At 37.6% G+C, this 19,955-nt stretch overlaps 1 protein-coding gene and 1 long non-coding RNA gene across 4 annotated transcripts in view; both read left to right on the top strand.

The window, feature by feature from the left end:
- LOC309635829 overlaps positions 1-19,955 on the top strand; it is a 501,182-nt gene that overhangs the window by 37,507 nt on the left and 443,720 nt on the right. The gene's annotated exons all lie outside the window — the stretch shown is intronic.
- The window catches only part of ARID5B (AT-rich interaction domain 5B), a 188,136-nt gene that overhangs the window by 24,187 nt on the left and 143,994 nt on the right, over positions 1-19,955 (top strand). For all 3 annotated transcript variants that reach the window (XM_082407414.1, XM_082407415.1, XM_082407416.1), the window contains one exon: positions 6,804-7,029. In XM_082407414.1, the coding sequence (XP_082263540.1) occupies positions 6,804-7,029 (226 nt within the window). The remainder of the gene's footprint in view (positions 1-6,803; positions 7,030-19,955) is intronic.

Raw genomic sequence — 19,955 nt, 5'->3', positions numbered from 1 at the left:
AGGGAAGCAGGGTAGTGGTGTCTGTATTCTGTGCCGAGCAAAGTAGCAGTCTGTTACTAAAGATGAAAGGAAGAATAGATGTGGGCAAAAAGTTAACCACAGTTGGGGAGTATTAAATTCTTCTTGTGTCAACTAAGCTCTTTTCTTACACATAAGCCAAGTTGGTAGTACAGTTCCGCTGAACTTGAGTTGACTCTTGAGACATCTAAATTGAGGACTGGACAAAGGACTGGAGTCTGGATGAAGGTCTGAACCAACTAGTTGGAACCAAACTACAGAATGTAGTCATGGCCTTAGAGAGTAACATTGGAATCTCCATGGAGAATGATTTCTTCAAGGAGTGATATGCAGAGAAGGAAGACTGGACCCAGACAGCATCTAAAGATAAATGTTTCCTACATTTTTCCTGTAGGGAAATAGAATGAGGAAGGAGAGAAATTGAACAAAGCAAAGGAATGTAGAGGTGGTAGGCGTTGGGTAGGTATTTTTCATGGGTCCACTGAGTATCTGTACGTTTGTGAGCAGGGCCACTGACTCTTTGTTCCAACTATCTTTTCAAGGATGTTTATATAGTGAACGGCCTTGGAAGATGGAGCTAGTGCCTTCCTCCAGAACAAAGGGCAGACATACTTATTGATCAGTATTAAAAGATTTGGGTTTCCTATGCTTGGGGTTCTTCTCCTGAAATGCACCGCACTCTGTGTACACATATCATCTAGCCCTCTTGGTATCTCTTTTTGGGAATTGGGTATCAGAGATCCAACACAAATGCTGATACTTTGACTACAGCTATTTCTGTGAGCTATAAACCATCGTTTGTCTCTGACCAGGAGTCTGTGTCCTCTGCAAGCATCCATGAAACTGTGACAAGCTAACTTATAAGTTTGAAAGTAGTGTAAAATCTCAGATTCTTCACAGTTCTTAACAAGAGGGAGAATTTCAAGTCAAAGGTAGAGTTGTTCATTATTAAATTGTTACTAAGACATTAAGGAAAGTTAAGAATAAGAACGGCCTTGGTTAGTGATATAGTGGTTTTCAAAGTTTTTGGACTAAAGACCCATTATGCTCAAATTATTTAGGACCACAAAGGAGCTTTGATTTATGTGGGTTATATCTACTGGTATTAGAAATTAAAACTTAAAATGATTTTAAATGCTTACTAATTTATTTAAAAATAAAAGTAATGTGACATTTATATGCCAAAAAAATGAATGTCAAGCTGACCCTCACACTTTATATAAAACTAAGTCAAAATGGATTATACTTCTAAATGTAAAACTATAAAACCTTGGGAAGAAAACAAAGTAGAAACTCTTCATGACCAGGAATTAGGCAAAGAGTTCATAGATTTAACAGTAAAACCACAATCCATAAAAGAAAAACACTGACCAGTTGGACTTGATCAAAGTATGAAACTTTCATTTTGTGAAACACGCTGTTAAAAGAATGAAAAGACAAGCTACAGAACAGGAGAAAATATTTTCAAACCCCATATCTGGTAAAAGACTTGTATCAAGAGGGTACAAGAACTCTCAAAACTCAACAGTAAGAAAACAACCCAATGTTTAAAAATGGGCAAAAGACTTAAACACACACTTCATCAGAAAGGATATACGGATGGCAAATTAGCACCTGAAAAGATGTTCAACATCATCAACCATTAGGGAAATGAAAATTAAAAACATGATCAGAAACCGCTACGTACATATTAAAATGGCAATAATAAATTAACAGTGACAGTATCAAGTGCTGGTAAGGATGGGGGACAACTGGAACTCTCATACATTGCTGGTTGGAACGCAAAATGGTACAGCCACTCTGGAAAACAGTTGGCCAGCTTCTGCAAAATTAAATATGTACTTACTATATGACTCAACAATCCCTCTCCTAGGTATTTACTCTAGAGAACTGAAAATGTATGTTCACACGAAAACTTGTACATGAATATTTATAGCAGCTCTATTTGTAATCGCCAAAATTGGAAACAACCCAGTGTCCCTCAGTGGGACAGATCCATAACATGAGGTACTACTCAGCAGAAAAAAAGGAACAAGCTGTTGATATGGGCAGCAGCATGGGTGGCTCTCAAAGGCATTATGCTGAGTGAAAGAAGCAGCCTTAAAAGATTTCATACTGTGTGATTTAATTTATATGACATTTTGTAAAAGAGAAAACTATACCAAGCACAGATCAGTAGTTGCCATGTGTACTATGGTATACATAGAACTGTACATAAAAAAAGGAAAATTTACTGTAACTTAATTTTAAAAAACATTAATACAATGAAAATGGGAATATAAAGCCATCATGTAAATGTAACACATTTTTATGAAAATTAACCTTATTTTCAAAAACAAAAAAAATTAGTAAAAACAGTGGCATTGTTTTACATTTTTGTAAATTTCTTTACTGTTGAGCTTAATAGAGACAGCTGTATTCTTGTATCTCCTTCTGTATTCACTCTTTTGCCATACCATCTGTCTTGTAGTCACTGGAAAACCCCACTATACACTTGAAAGAGAATAAGAGTGAAAAAAGCAAATAGTTTCTTAGTATTATTATGATCATTGTTTTGACTCTGTGGACCACTGAAATAGTCTTGGGGATTCCCCAGGGTTCCTGGGCCACACTTTGAGAACCACTGATATATAATGTACTGTCCCAAATTTCAGTCATTTTCATAGCATCTTGACCTTTTTTTTTTTTTTTTTTTTTTGCCATACTCACATCTACTGGGTTTATTTAATGGCTTTGTTCAAACTGACCCATTGTTTTTTAACTAAAACTTATTTAAAGAGGAAACTTTCTATATCTCCTATAAATGGGAAACCAGTACCACTTCCCCATAAGTGGAAAGTTACCACAAAAATAAATAAGCAATGAGTAACTTATATTAAATGTTAAAAGGTTTATCCATGAACCATCTATACTCATCTCTGTGTGGCATTCTTTGGAAAACACTAATTCAGAGAAGCAATGACAGTGATGACAGCTAAATCCGATGTACCACTTCATTTATGTTAACACATTTAATCCTCACCATTACCGTCAGAGATAGACAGTATCATTAACCTTTTTTAAAAACATACATTTAAAAAAATGGAAGCACAGGGAAGTTAAAGAAGTTGCCCAGTATTCCACAGGGAGTAAATGGCAGGGCTGGGATTTGAACCCAGGCAGTCTGGCTCCAGAGTCCAGGATGAATGCTGTGTTGTTGGCCGATAGGAAACCTGGATTCCTGTCCAAGTTCTGCCTGAAGTTGGCAGTCGGACATGTCACTGAACCTGACTGTCCTCATCGTTAAAGTGAGGGAGGTGGGATAAATTAGGGTGTGGACGTTTAAATGGTGGGTGCGTGCCCAAGGGGCCAGGCAGGTAAAGGAACGGTGGACTGAGTGTGAGGCGATAGGAGCGGTGGGGTCAGTGGCAGACTAGAGAGCTTGCATCTCATCTAAAGAAAGCAACCTCTACTCAGTTTCAGCTTTTTTGTTTTGAGGGGTCTTTTTGTTCTCTTTTTTTCCCCCAGATAACCCTTTATTTTATTTTATAGGAGAAGATAGAAGTCAGGAGACTTTGTGTAAAGTTTCCCAATTGTTTTTTTTTTTTAATTAATTAATTTATTTATTTTTGGCTGCATTGGGTCTTCGTTGCTGCGCACGGGCTTTCTCTAGTTGTGGTGAGCGGGGGCTGCTCTTTGTTGCAGTGCAAAGGCTTCTTATTGCGGTGGCTTCTCTTGTTGCGGAGCACGAGCTCTAGGCATGTGGGCTTCAGTAGTTGTGGCATGTGGGCTCAGTAGTTGTGGCTAGCGGGCTCAGTAGTTGTGGCTCGCAGGCTCTAGAGCGCAGGCTCAGTAGTTGTGGCGCACAGCTTTAGTTGCTTGGCGGCATGTGGGATCTTCCCGGACCAGGGCCCTAACCCATGATCCCTGCATTGGCAGGCGGATTCTTAACCACTGTGCCACCAGGGGAGTCCCAAGTGTCCCAATTCTTACAACACTTGGAGAGGCCAGCCATACACATGGGCTGGCTGATACATGATGTCTTGACCAGATGATCTCCTCTGACTTAGAGGAGTCTGTGATTGAGTACACTATTATTATGCAGTGGGAGAAACAAAATCCCAACAACAGAAATAGCAGTTTGAAACAATGATGAAAGGGGATAGGGACTTAGAAAGTATCCCAACACAGCCTCCATAAATATTGATTAGGCTCTGGGTTAATTGAAAAGCCAAGGTGCATTAATAGAATAACAAGGTATATTTCTTTGTGTTCCTTTTGGGTTGCATTAGAGTAAATAAGCAGTATTTATCCAGTGCTAATTCTCGGTTTGCAGAGACCTAATGTAATCATGAGATGAGCTTATAGAAATTCTTTTCTTAGACATAGAGACTTGCCCAAGAATGGTGAGTATTAGGAACTTTAGTCAGCAACTGCCTCAGAATAGTAAATACGAACATGTGATTTATGCCATTGTGTGTACAGAGTAATGTTTCCTGAGACATTTTCTATATATATGTTGGCTATTTTGTTTTGGGGGTTGGTTTTTTGCTTCCCCCTCCTCCGCTTATCAGATTTCCTTCTAAATCCTGGCGTTTGACAATGTTGCCGGGCCAGTTTCTCTGTGAATCCACAGTGAAACATACTGGTGGTTTCACAGTTAATCCAAACTTGGGTTTATGGCTTATACATGTTTATTTGAATTCCTGCATTTGTTTTTATGCATTGTGTATATATTCAGAAGGTCTGTTTCAGAGAGAGAGAGAAAGGAGGGAGGACTAAACCTGTAGACTGGATCTTGAAAGATGGGTTTATTCATCAGTGACATCATAAGGATTGTATTTTCTCTCGGTTAATAAACTATTTGTTTGGCGGGTGTTGGAAGCCAGCCAGAGCTAGTCATGCCATTTCTTGGAAAAGTTCTGAAGCAACTGGTAATTGAAATGATAATCATTTGATCATAGAGCTATTTGAAAATAACATTCATCTCCAAACTTGTCTCTTCTAGGGAACCATATTTGGTAAAATTGTTGCCAAATTCCATCTTTGCTAATATTGAGACTTATATACCATGATACTTAATTATTTTCCAGTATATTCTAAACTTGATTTCTGGTATGCCCTGTCCAGAAGCTGTTCCCATGTGCTTTGAAACAATACCCAGCCTGAATTTTTATTCTGACATTTAATAATCACCATGTAATAGCTATAAAATGCGTGACAACTATAGATCTTTTATTTCGAGAGGATGGTGTAGTGAATCTGAGTGAAATCATCCATTGAAATGGGACTTTGTAATATGCCCCATTGTTTATATAAAGTATTGAAATTTTTTTTTTTCTTGAGCAGAGAATAAAAACAGTTTCTACTTTGTCTCCCATTTAGTGGAAGTTCATATTTAATCATGATAAGAGAAAGGATTCCATTACAAAAGTTTTACTTTTCATTTTTGATAGAGTATTCGTTATTTTGCTGCTGCCTGACAAACTCTTCTCAGAGACAGCTTGGAACTGGATGAGGAAAAGTGAAATTTTAGATCCTACCTTAAAACATTTTTAAAAAACTGAATCCGGGGCTTCTTATTGTGTGAAGCTTATCTTAATAAACCCTTTTTTGTTTGCTTTGGAGTAGTGTGTGTGTGTGTGTGTAGGTGGGAGAGAAGGAGGAAAGAGTCATGTTTTACAGCAAAATTAGCCAAAATCACTCGTGAATTCCCTTTGTTTAATAGCTCAGAGACATCTTCCTGTTGTTGTTTGTCAAAAATATTTCTAAGATTTTGTAAGCTTAGGGGTTTTCACAGCTCAGCTTTCTTCAGAAATGTGAAGTAAAAGAAATGAAAGAAGTCAGTTCAAGTTGAAATGTCAAATGCTTCAAATAATTTAACTTAAAGCCCAGTGAGATGATCTTCTTAAGCCTTTTCCAAAGAAGCTTCGGGAAAGAGAGGCCCTCCTTTGCTCCATGTACGGATATCTATTAAATATCTTGCTAGATTAATTCTGAGTCAGAAAAGTTGGTCGTTTCCTGGAAGCAATTAAAGATGCTTAAAATTGAAATTTATGATCCATAGGAGAAACTTAAGTTTCAACTACTTTTCTTAGATTCATAGGTTTTCTCCTCACTTGCCCTCTTGCCTCTTACCCCATACGTATTAAAAGAAAAAATCAGTTCATTTCTCAACTTACAAAGTTTTTAAGAAACATGAGAATGTGTAAGTTTCTTTCAGTGGGAAGCACATAACATTTATGAAGTATTTCTTTGGGGATTACATCACAGTTTTATTTAATTTTAGGACAAAAGTTAAATTCAATATTTGTGTATAAGCCAAGGGAAAATGTACCATAAACATAGGAATTTGGGGGTGAGTCAGAGTTCCAAGAATCCCAGATTTACTTAGACCATTTATATAGAGACAGGCTAACCATTAGTCATCTAGTTCTCACTTTTTTACTTTTGTAAAATTAATGGCACCTAAAAACTAGCTTTCGCCCATGTGGTCAAGTAAGGAGAGTGAGCTTTGGCATATAGCATTAAAAATGGCTATTAGAATTACTGCCCAATTTTTGGACATTTTGTAAGCACATAACAAATAAATCCTATAAATTATTCCTCAACTAGACCGCAAGCAGCGAAAAACCATTGAAATGAAGTGAGTTTTTGAAGGTTCTCTGTCACCAAAAAAACATGTTGTCTGCTTACATTAGGTTCAGCCGCTCAAATGGTGTTTCAAATGGGCTTTATTGAAAATGTATCATTTACTTCAGAACCACCAATAATGTTTTTTGTTCTTCCGCCACTACATCTTATAGGATGAAGTCATTGCTGTTTCCGAAAAGGTGATTGTGAAGCTTGAAGACCTGGTCAAGTGGGTACATTCTGATTTCTCCAAGTGGAGATGTGGCCTTCGAGCTGGGTCAGTGAAAATGGAGTCCCTGGGAAGGAATGGACAGAAGGAAGCTCTGCTGAAGTACCGGCAGTCAACCTTGAACAGTGGACTCAACTTCAAAGACGTTCTCAAGGAAAAGGCTGACCTTGGTAATTATCGTTTGTACTTCTAAATCTAATGTGTGGGCGTATACAGTAACCTACTTTTCTTATTGTAGGTTTTTCTGGAAACCCTGTCATTCATATATGCATATAAGTTCTTTAACCTCAGAGGGACCTGGGAATATGGATGGACAGATGGCTGGGTGTGGAAGGGATGGATGTTACCTGTTGAATCACAGGACCTTCTCTGTGTGGAACCCTGTGCTGGAAACTGGGTGATATAATAACACTCAGCGTTTAGCAGCTTCCAGTTGCTGTCAAGGCATAAGACTTAATCGAGGCACCAAAAGTTGAATTAATGGAGAGTTTAAATATTTGTTCTGAGTAGATAATGTGACATTTTTTAACACCACATCAGAATTTCATGTTTTATGTTGGAAGGAAAGCAGAGTGAGGAAGAGAGATGAGTTACTTAATGTGAAGCAGGAGAACAGTTTCAAAGCAGGGGAACTACTGGTTCGCAACTCATGGCATAGGTTCCCCAGAGTTTTGAGGGTTTAGTGGTCACCATCAACTATATGGTTTTTTCTTTCCTTCCTTCCCTTCTTCCACTATAGGTTTGGGATTTGGAGTAGTTATTCTGTTTAGTGTTTGAGTCCTGACTCTGTTGCTTACTTAGCTGTGTGGCCTTGGGCAAATAATTTAACCTCCAAGCCGCAGCTTCCCCATCTGGAAAACCTGGAAACTTTTCAGGGTCACTGGGAGATGTAAGATACAAAGGGTCTAGCACAGTGATTGGTGTATATTGGTGTATGGAGAGGAGTGCCATAATTAATTCTATTGCTTTTTCTCAACACTCTCTTCTCCAGTGACTTTTTTGAGTCCTTTCCTGCTTGTTTTTTTTCCTTTGTAACTCCTTGTGGCATTCACTGACTTACTTTCCTAGCATTGCTCAAGACCAAAGTTGTTGACCTCTGATTTAGACTACTTATTTCCTCTTTAGGCAAAGAGGAACTTCACTTTTAACATATTAAGGCATCTTTTTCTTTCGTTCTAGCGCAATGCTGATTTTCATAGCCCTGTTTTATGCCTTAATGTAACAACTTCCTGTTTTTTTTTTTTAACCTAGATTTTAACTACTACAACAAACCTAGACTTTTTATTTTAATTGGCATAAAGAGACTGAGTAACACCCGTAACTGACTTGTCTTTCATGTGATTCTGGTTTGTGATGTGCTGTGTTTTGGGAATAGCATTAATATTTTCTTGCAGTTTAACAATCAACAGTTTCCTGGCATCTTTTGGTAGATGTCAGGCAGTAAGATTTTGGTCATGGTGGCCTGATTGTCATGTGCCCATTTAGAGAAAATTATTAATCTAGTGGTTTTCATTTCAAAATTAAAGAATTTTTTTTTTTAATCATCTTCCTATACAGGCTGTTAACATGGCCAATTTTGTGAACACACCATGACTAGCCTTCTGACATGTGGTAATGCTGAATAATACAGCTGTTGTATTACTTGCCTAATATATGATCTAAGTTGTATTGCTATTGTCTTATGTTTTCCTTAACATTAAAACCTTTCTTCTGTTTGTTTGATTTTTTTTTAGTTATGAAATATACTGTTACTAATAAAAAACTAAACAGGAAACCCATGGGGGAACAAAAGGATGTGTAGATGGTTAGGCTTGATGTCATGCATATAAACAAGAGTATTTATAGAAGAGTTGTTTTGTATTTAAAATTGATAGTTTATTAATGAATGAAAAGAAACCCAACTCCTTAATTTCATCAAAAGATTTAGAGGTTTTGATCTTCCTGAACTCTAAAAATGTCCATAATCGAACTTTTAAATAATTGATTCCAGAAGAAATTGGTTTATAGTGAACATTCAAAGTACTTAGTGGTTTTTAAATCTTGTTGTTCATTAGACTCACTTAGGAAAAATTTTTAAATAATACTGATTGCTGAGTACAGCTTCTCCAGATTCTTCATTCAGTAGGATTGAGGCAAGGCCAAAGAATGTGTACTGATAAAAGGATCTCTAGGTGATTCTGATTTTTTTTTTTCTTCCTTTGGGTCTCATTTGGGAGACAGCTCTGTGAGTGATTAGTGCAGAGGAAGGGAAAATAAGCAACAGGAGATTTGATTGGATTGGAAAGCTCTCTGGTGAATAAGAAACACCATGTATTTTTTTTTTTTCTTTTCTTTTTTTTAGTGTAAAATACCCCTTTAAGGATAGAATTTGGAGCCTTGAAATTCTACTCAGTTGGTATGAACTGTGGGGAATTTGAGACAAATAGCTTTTGTAATTGGAATGCACACTGTGTTGTAATAATGTGGAAAGAGAAACAAAAACTTTCCTTAATGTAATGAGTTTCCATTATCTGCTTGATCTAAGGTTTACAAGCCTACATTGTGAGGATTTATATTGGGGATATAGGGGGTGTCATTTGCTGTGTGCATTCCTGTCCCAGCAACTTTCTCTTCAATCCCTTCCTTTCTCTGTCTGCAACATCAAAATATTTGTTGTCTGTACTTTTCTTTCTACACAGTGGTTTTCTTATCTCCCTTTCTCTTGGCCACACTGAAACCACTTCCAATACCACATTGTTAATGGAAGTTCACACACTTATTAGGTTTTTCCTTCTGTAAAACCCTTCCAACTCCTCATTGTTCTTACCAGAGAAAGAAGATGAACTCTGAGATTGCTTAAGACCCTCCCTCTTTTTTTCTAGTGGAAGTAAGCAAAGAATGGAACCATCTCACCTTTCTGTGGATAAAGTAAAACTGCAATATGTTATTTTTTTTAACTGAATTATTTCATCATGTTAAAACATCAATAATAACAAAATAATTAGGTTGACTCTTAAAGAAGGGATTTTACCATATAAAAGCTAATTAAAGAACACTTCTTGCTCAGTGTTTAGGTAGAATAAGTTCCCTTTAATCCCAGTTTGTGTCACTTCCTGTCTCTCTGAATAGTAAAAAAACAAGAATGTTCTCACAAATGTGTGTCTGCCAACAAATTAATACTCCACAAAGAGAAACTCTGCCCCAAATGGCAGCTTCCAATAACTGCTCTGACTCAAATCACAACTCTTTCATTTTTTATCCCTTTCCCCTTCAAGGACAATATTTGCGGATGTCATGTTTGCTTTTTAAAAACCTATGGCATTTTCATTTAAGATGGTAAATGGTGACTGAAACTGCAGATCTAGATAGCGGGGAAACTAACAATCTTAAAAAACACTTCTGAGATGTGTGAGAATACATTCATCCTCTTCCCTCCTCTTTGTCCTTTTCAAAGAAAGAAAGTTCAGTATGAAACCAATTCAGATTGTGACTTTACTCGTGAGATATTTTACCTTTTTTCAGACAGTTTCATACTGACGTTTATAGAAAAGGAAGAAAGAAAAAATAACTATGTTAAAATAGAAGGGTTAAGGAATGTATTATTCATAAGCATAACGAACACAGGAACCTGTTTTTCCAGAAGAATTGGGTTGATTAAATCATTCACTACACAAGCCTCTAGTTATTTATTTTTGTCTCCAGAATTACAGTACTTAGCTTTTGTTATAAAGTGGACCTGATACCCATATTTGGTATGGCAGTTGGAACTAGTCAAATGAAGAATTATTTCATTTTACAAAACTTTTAGCAACTAAGGAATATAAACACTATCAGTTAAACATAGCATACTTGCATTTTTTTATTCCTTGGGCTATAGTTTGAAAAGAAATCAAATTATTTTATATAACACTGCTTCTTACAGAGTTCCTTTAAGTGAAGTATGAAAGCTGCAGTGTAAGCTTTATTGGCCTATAAATATGTCATTATAGTTGGACTACATTTATATGCTTTGGATTGTTGTTTAAGCCAAGAAAATATGTCTCTACAGGTTGACTTTTTATTGAAACCCTTTGAGGCATACAATAGAATGTATTTTAGGCCAAGGTTATTAAAACAGCATTTTCATTTTTTTGCAGCAGACTCATTGTCAGTTACGCTGCCACAAACTGTCTGTGGATGGGCAGTTATGAATGGTTTCATCTCCAAATATGTCTCTAGAAAAAGAAAAGATAGAGGAGTGTGAGCTGAAATCAAGAAAAGAGACCAAAAGATGTGGGTGTGGGTGAATTTAATGCTGGGGGTTCCCTCAGGTTCCCTCAGTTCAGTTTCTGTTTCTAAAGTCCTGTCAGATGGAGAAAGCGTGCCTTCCCCTGTCCCTTCTGCTGCTGGGACTTTTACTGTACTTTGGGGAATAGACAGCATGGTGGCGGTGAAGGAGCAGTGGCTGGGAGGTCAGGAGAATCTTGCCTCTGCCTGTCCTGGAGATCTGTCACTCACGGCACAAGTCACTGTGTGTTTACACCTTCGGGTTCCTCGTGTGTGAAATGGGTCATAGTGTGTACTTTGTTCATCTCGCTGGACTTCTGAGAAGGTCAATAGAGAAAAAAGATTAATATCTATGGAAGCATCTGTGATACTGAAGTCTAAGATGGTATTATCATATTATTATTATTATCAGAAGGCGATTCTATATCATAGGGAGCTAGGTGGTATAATATTAGCTAATTTGTCTCTTATGAATTTCCCTAATCACATGTTCTAGTTATTTGGGTCAGGGTTGACACTTACTGTCTGCCTCAGTAGAAGGCTGTTATTAAAATCCTTCAGGTTCTTTTATTTGTATATATATTATTTGTATATATATATATATGTATATATTTGTATATATTATATATACAACTTTATGGAGACAGAATATAAATATATATTTTTATATGTTTATATAGAGATATGTATTTATATTTTATATAATGTTTCTCCTCGTAAATTCTGTCAAAATAAGCTGGGCCACAAGTGGCCAGTGGTGTAAATGTCTTCTCCAGTCGTACTTCTAGTTAGAAATTGACTATAGTCTTTGCTTGGAAATTCTGGAGGCCTTGTATTTCAAATGGTTGTTTCAGCTTCGTTTTGAGTTTGATATGTCAAGCTGCTTCCTGGGATGTGGATACAGGAAGGATTCTCGATTTGTGTTGAAGAAAACAGTATAAATGTCTCTAATAAGAAGCATGCTAAGGTTCTGACAGTTTGTCATAGTAAGTATTTTTCACCAGAGACATCTAATGAACTTCTTAAGATGGAAGACACGCTTCTTCCTAAGCCAATCCTTTTCTTCTTTCCTTCCTTCTTTCCTAGATGTAAATTTTGTATGTATATATTAAACAGTCTTCTCAGGGTATTTGTTGTTTATATTTTAACTTCCATTGCCGAGCTAGCTATACTATTTTTTCCTTAAGATAGAAACTTGGGAAATTTCTTGGATGCTATATTGTTGAATTATTCTGTTCGTGGATATCATGAGGAATCCCTACAGAAGGGCCTCTTCACCGAAACAAATTTGGCCTTCTTGAGTTCAAAATAGAAATCAGTTACACTTGAGGCTTATCAAAAATTTGTAAAGATAATTTCCAAAGGATTTTCTCACAAGCTCCTCTGACAGTATTGTTGTGTGAACCATGCATTCTTTAAAGAATCTAATTCTAGCACAGTGAACACGGGAGAAGCATGCTGGCCACGTGCCAACGTGGCTGTTTCTTCAAGAGGTTGCTTCATTTCATTGTAAAGTGACAGCCCAGAGAACCTTTGACACGAGCAAGTTCACACTTCCAAGAGTCCATACCCAAGACATTCAAAGCTTTAGAACAACTTAGTGACAGGCCATTTTCTAAGGATCTGGGAACATAGACGGGAGGTTATTCCATTTCATTTCAAAGTTAAAATTCAGGTTGGCCATGTAATCAAATAGTTGAAGACTGTCCTGAAATAATGGTAGAATGAACATGTAAAAAGTGTCTTGAATAAACAACGATGTATGTTGTCTGCACTCAGCCATCTCGGCTACACCTGCTGGAAGGGAAGTCTGTGAAACCTAACCACGTGTGAGCCAGTCAACAGCTGGTCTTTGATATTGCTGTCTAGATATCATACTGCCATCACTCAGGAAGGCTCATTCCAAGTTAAGACCCTTGCATTTGGAATTTCTGTTGACTTGCAGATCTTCTAGTGTTTCCTAGAGTGATGAATACTTTCTAGGACACCAAATTCAAATCTTTTAATAATGGACTGAAGGTTGGATAGTCAACTGAAGAGAAGTCCATAGAATTTAAGACTTTATTCTTACTTTTAGAATTGGAGATGTTGGGGCAGAAGTAAGAAAAAAGTGAAATTGGAACTTAAGTGCTATTTTTAAGTATTCAGGTTACCAGTATTCACCTCCTGGATACAATGTTTGAACAAGGTAAGAAGCTCATGCTTTTTTGGGAGCCCTTCATAGAATTGTCAGGCTGGACACTGGTACAGTTGATATTTCCTCTCCCCCCCTTCCTTGAAATAGTCCTCAGTTCTGTCTTTATTTGGCTTGTTTAGCCAAATCCCAGTTTTTTCAATTTTTCACCAGGATGTGGTTTCAGAATCCTTCCCCATCCTGGTCACTCATCTCAGGACACACTTTGGTTGTTCTTTTATACCAACTTACCCATTGTTGGAAGAGAGCCATGGCACATGCGTCAGGCTTGGCACCCTCCAGGTAGGAATGACACGGGCAAAACTATCGGAATCTCTTCCCTAAAGCTGTACGGCCTTGACTTTTCTACTCCTCAGGGCAAAAAGGAGGGAAAAGATGTTATTCAACCACTATACCTCCTGAATTTTAGTTACCTCTTTTTTTGCTGGTGTTTTTTTTAAACAGTAGTGTTAAATGTAGACTATTATCTAATGAACATCATTGTCAACTAACATGGCAGGAGGTTTTGTGGCTCAGTATCATTGCTGTGCCTTTCAAGTTTCTGTAATTCCTATAGTTGTATATTGTAGCATTTAGGGTAGGACTGTAGTATTTTTGCCTCAATAAAGATCCACAGTTGAATACCAGCTTGGTGTCCAGCTTTGTTTAAGCTCTTCTGATCAAATAAGATAAAAGACCAGCACACACGTCTTCCCTAAATTATCATATGTGTTAGTTTAGTTCATTACCATCCTTCTGGACTCTAGCTGTTCTTGCTTTTTTTTCATTCTCTGTTTTCTGGTGTATGGCCATATCTTTGATTAAAAAAAGACCATGATGGAGAAGGCAACCAACCCATACTTTTGTTTTCAGTCTCATTAATAAAAATGTGAATATCACAGTGAAAAATCTGTGGTAGTCACCATCTGATGGGAAGATTACCAAAGATGAAAGAAATTCAGCTGTGGTCTGAGTCCCTTGCTAATATATATGTCCCCTTTAGTTTCTGGTTACATACCCAGGGTCTTTAGGAAAAAGTCTTTTAGGCATTCTTGGCTTCTTGCAAGCTCATAAATATCTGGTATTATAGATAGACAGGCACACTTGGAGCAATACTTCTATTTGCATTTGGTGGTAGGAGTCTACTGTGAGGAACAAACCTGATTGGTCCACGTGGTCTGTTAAGCATCCTTGAACAGTGCAACATCGCGCCTCAAATGTGCTTTAAAAATGAAGTTTGATTCAACATTTCCCCTTCCGTTGGAAATGTAAAATGTTTTTCTCCTTTTATTGTAACTCTAAAATATTTTTCTTTACTTTCCAGCTCTCATCTCTTTAGCCACTGCATGATTACTGACTGTAGACCATTATTATAGCTGTTATCATGATGGCATCACCTTGGAACACAAAAGCACATACATCCAACACGTGAATTGATGGGGCTTTTCCAGAGGGTTTTGTGAGCAGCTATTTGATTTGGGCATCTAGGTTTAATTCTCTTTAGTATTGATGCTGATTCTTCCCAACTGCTCATTTGCCTTTTAGAGTACTTTAAATGTGAGGTTTTATTGCAAAACATTAATTTTCCTAAATGTCAAAGATCCACCCCTCTTCTCTCCTCTAACATTATGTGTTTAAGTCTGTAGTTTGTACAGGTCCACTGTTGAGGAAAGCTGAGGTTTGGACTTTTACCCCATTTTAATGAATATATTTATTTAGGACAGATTGGAATAATAGTGGGGTTTCAGAAGCTTTACAAGTGCTTCATGCACAGTAGGGGCTGAGCAAACAGTGCTGTTAATTTGGGGTTTTCCTAGTTGCCTTGCCCTGTGTGTTTTCAGTTGGTATGCTGGGATGAAGTGGCCTCGCTTTGTTCTCCCAAATGTGCCTGGCCTCTTTCTTTGGACCTCTCCACTTGCTTTTTAATTTTTTAATCATTTCTAACATCTTTTACACTTCTGACCCTTTAAAAATACTGGCTTTCAGCCAGTAGCTCCCCTTTCTTCGATAACCTCGTGCCTACTGGATAAGATACAAATGTTGTAGGCAAGCATCCAGTGAACTGTTCAGTCCCAGCCTCCAGTTTTTGTCTTTTTTATTAAAGATCTTTCATTGTTGTTGTTTTTCTGATTGCCAATGTTATCCGTGTTCATATTAGAAAATGTAGGCAATACAAAATGCGGAAAAATTTAAGTTGCTTCTTTTCCTCCCACCCAGAAGTAACTGCTGTCAGCATTTGTAATATCAATATGCCAAGGTATATGAATGTGTGTATAGGTATGAAATTCATATGCATACCCTTCCCCCCCCCCATTTAAATTTGTACAGGTGTATTATGACAGTGCCTCCATATCATAAAATACTGTTTCTTTCTGCCTGCCATAATGTTTCATTAGAGAGGTGTTTCTGTTTGGACATTTCATTTGCTTCTGTTTTCCCACAAACTCTGAAATTCTTGTAACTCTGCCCATGTCCATGACTCTTTCCTCGTACGTTTGTAGAGGTGGAATTGCCAGCTCAAAGTGCGCACAGAATGTTAAGACAGCCTATCTCTCTCTCTTATCTCCTATCGCTTGTGTAAACCTCTCGCTTTAGCCTAACTAGTCTAACTGCTTGATCTTCTTTCTCTTTAACCGCATGCACCCACACCCCTACTCCCCAACCCTCCCGTGAATTTTGTACGGCTCATGCCTTTACTCATTCTTGGAATGCCCCTTCCAGGACTCTTACCTGAAGAAAATCTCTTTTCTTTAAGTTTCAGTTTAAGCCCCTGAAGCCCTTGTTTGGCATCCTGCTCAAAGGATTTTCCCTGCTTATGGAGCTCTTATCACACTCAGTGTCTCTACCACCTGATTGAGCACCTTACGCTATAACTAGCAATATAATGCAGTATCTTTTTTTTTTTTTTATATATATGCTTGTCTTATCTTCCCAGCAACAGTCCTAACTATCCTGTAGGCATTCTAACTTCACAGCTATATTTAGTAGGTTAAGTAAACATGCGACTTTTATGATCAACCTCCTCTGAAATTTCTGGCGTTCTCTGCTCTGCGTGGTCGGGACACCTGTGTGGATTCAGTGGTTGACTTGAGTTCTTGTCCAGCACTTCCTAGGACACCCTCTAGTGGAGGGGCTTTCTCATTGGTACCTGTAAGGAGAAGCAATGTACAGTTGGCCCTCCATATCTGCGGGTTCCGCATCCATGGATTCAACCAACCTTGGATGGAAAAATACTCAGAAAAGAAAAGAAAAAAAACCTTCAGAGTGTTCCAAAAAGCAAAACTTGAATTTGCTGCATTTTGGCAACTATTTACTTAGCATACTTAGCATTTATGTTGTATTAGGTATTACAAGTAATCTAGGGATGATTTAAAGTGCAGTTGACCCTTGAACCACGCGGGGGTTAGGGTGCCAGCCCTCTGCACAGTGGAAACTCTGGGTATAACTTACAGTCGTCCGTCCATATCTGTGATTTCTCTGTTTTCCCACTTCTGCATACCCATGGATCCAGCCAACCTTGGATCATGTAGTACTGTATTTACTATTGAAAAAAATCCCTACATAAGTGGACCCATGCAGTTCCAATCCGTATTGTTCCAGGGTCAAATGTATAAGGGAGGATGTGTGTAGGTTATACACACATGTTATACCATTCTATATAAGGGATTGGAGCATCCTCAGATTTTGGTATCCTGGCGGGGTTTCTGGAACCAATCCCCCATGGATACTGAGGGACGACTGTACTTGTGGTATTTAGTTTCTAACTATTTTTGGCTTCGTTTATAATCCTCCATTATAGACTCATTCGTGGAAACTTACTAAGAGAGCTTTTGAACATGCTCAAAGCTAGCTTGCCAGCCTAGGGATTTTTGGTGGTGTTGTAGGAGTTTGTTGTGTGTGGACATTTACATATTAATACTGGCACTTACTAATTCCTCTCTTCCTCAAGGGAATCTTTTTCATGTGTCAGGATTATAGCAGTGACAAAAATGTGCAGGGAAATAAACAAATCCAGACTGGACTTGCTCTCCCTTATCTTTTTATTATCATCAGCTTGTTTGTAATCTGTCTTCTTTAGGTGACAGGTTATTAAGGAGATGGTTTTAGCAAGACATCTGATACTTCTTATTCTAGGCAATTGTACTGTTTTAATCCTCACCTCCCTTAAAATGGTTACTCGCTAATCATGGTGGAGGATATTCCCCACCTTCCAACTACTCATTCTACTTCTTTGGTTCACAAGAGAAGTATTCTGTTAGGCTCTACAAAAACAATGCTTTATGCCTGGCCTATTCACTCAATAAGAAATAAAACATTGTTTTCATAGCAGTGCTGATAATAAGGCAGATTTCAAAGCATGATGAAACGTATACTTTTCTAGCAGAGAAAAACCTATAGTTACCTGGCTAATTACCCATGACATGATGGCTGTGTGTAAATATAGGCTTTCACATGTGCAGCCTCTGTGTGGGTTTCTTTCTTTTTTTTTTAAATTGAGAATGCTCATTTAGTTTCCATTGTTTTGTATTAATGTTTTCAATCAAAGATTTAGAAGAATGAGCAAACACAGAACCTACCATATTCGGGTGGCTTCTTTTTGACCACTGTACTAAACGTTTGTGTCATGAACTTTAAAGTAAGACAGACGTGAATTCAAATCCTTGCTCCGTAATCTGTATCACCTTAAATTTTTAAATTCTGCTTTGTTTGTTTATCTGTAAAACAGCATTAATACCTGTCTCAGAGGACTGGGAAAGATTAGATTAGATTACATATGGGGGAGCATTTAGTCAAGAACATTAGTTTTCTTTCCTCTTTCCTTTAGAAAAGTAAACCTTGCAAAGTGCTATTTTCTTCCCCAAGAAAGTAAAGTGGACAGTTGCAACCTAAATATAGTAACATGAAGTAACAGGCATCGACTTCTACTCATATTTCATTAATCAACAAAGTGATTAATTCCATGGTCATGTTTTACTTCCAAGAGGTGAGGATATATAATCATACAGCATTCTTGGAAGGAGAGGAAAATTGGATGTTGGGTGAACATCTGTAATAATCTCACACGTGCACTTTGGATAATGGTAAATCTCATACAATAATAAAATCTCAGGGTTGATAATCTAGTTACAAAACTCTAGTTATGACATCTTTCCTGAGCTTACTACTTCTTAAATGTCCTCTGCTGAAAATAGTTAATTTTTAAATATTTTCAGTGATTGAGGAAACTCATGACTTTACAGTTCCTTTCCATCTTTGATCCATCTCTGTGCTAGAAATTCTTTCTTCTGAGGAATTAAATTAGAAAAGTATGGTTTATAGTACAAACGACTGTATTAATGATGTACTATTGTTATTAGTTCTATTCTCGAGACAGCAGAGAACAAATCAAATTTTTGTTCTTGACAGCATTTCAAATATTTGAAAATAACTGCCCCCGCCTCCAGTTCTCCATTCTCCAGGTCAAGCACCAATAGTCTCAATCCACATTCCTTACACAGCATGACTGCTGGTTTTCCCACCTGTCTGGTAGCCCTTATCTAAAGACATCTAAGTTGTCCCTGTTGCTCTCCGTGTGTAACTATCTATGTTTTCTATTTAAAGAAAAGGCGATACTTCAATCTGGTTTCCGGTCTTAATTTTACTTTTTATACAAAAAAATTTAAACCTTTCAGAAGCAAAAGTACTTCTTCACCTCCTTTCTGATTCCACTCCTCCCAGAATTAACACACTGCTAATGATCGGTAGTTATTCCTCCAGTTATCTGTGTGTGTATGTGTGTAAATTGTTTTGCTTTAAAAATAACATCTTACGCTGTGTACAATATTTAGCAAGTTGCTTTATCAACTGCTGTTAAGTAGCCTAGAACTGTGCTGTCCAGCATGGTAGCCACTAATCACATATAGCTATTTTTTTTAAAAATAAATTTATTTATTTATTTACTTTTGGTTGCGCACGGGCTTTCTCTAGTTGCGGTGAGCGGGGGCTACTCTTCGTTGCAGTGCGTGGGCTTCTCATTGTGGTGGCTTCTCTTGTTGCGGAGCACGGGCTCTAGATGTGCGGGCTTCAGTACTTGGGTGCCAGCCCTCTGCACAGTGGAAACTCTGGCTCAGGCTCAGTAGTTGTGGCTCGCGGGCCACACTGGCTCAGTAGTTATGGCTTGCGGGCTCTAGAGTGCAGGCTCAGTAGTTGTGGTGCATGGGCTCAGTTGCTCCGTGGCATGTGGGATCCTCCGGACCAAGGATCAAACCCATGTCCCCTGCACTGGCGGGCAGATTCCCAACAACTGCGCCACCAGGGAAGTCCCACACACGTAGCTACTGAGCCCTTGAAATGTGGCTACTTTAACAGAGAGACTGAGTTTTTAATTTTATTTAATTTTAATTAATTTCAGTATAAAATTAAAAACTAAAGCAGTGTAAAATATTTTTTTGTTAAACATAACTTTATTGCTTTGGTAGGACTACATCACTTTAACTATTGAATATTTAGCATGCAAACTGGATGTGCTGTAAGTGTAAAATAGACACCTGGTTTCAAAAACTTAGCTTAAAAAGGAATATATCTCATTAATAATTTTTATATTGGTCACGTTGAAATAATATTTTGATATGTTGGGTTAAAAAATATATTATTGTAATTAATTTTACCTTTTCCTTTATTTTTTTTTTAATGTGGCTA

Source organism: Balaenoptera borealis, assembly GCF_965194805.1.
Source record: "Balaenoptera borealis genome assembly, chromosome: 10".
NCBI lineage: Eukaryota > Metazoa > Chordata > Mammalia > Artiodactyla > Balaenopteridae > Balaenoptera > Balaenoptera borealis.
This window is presented reverse-complemented; position numbering and strand designations above follow the sequence as displayed.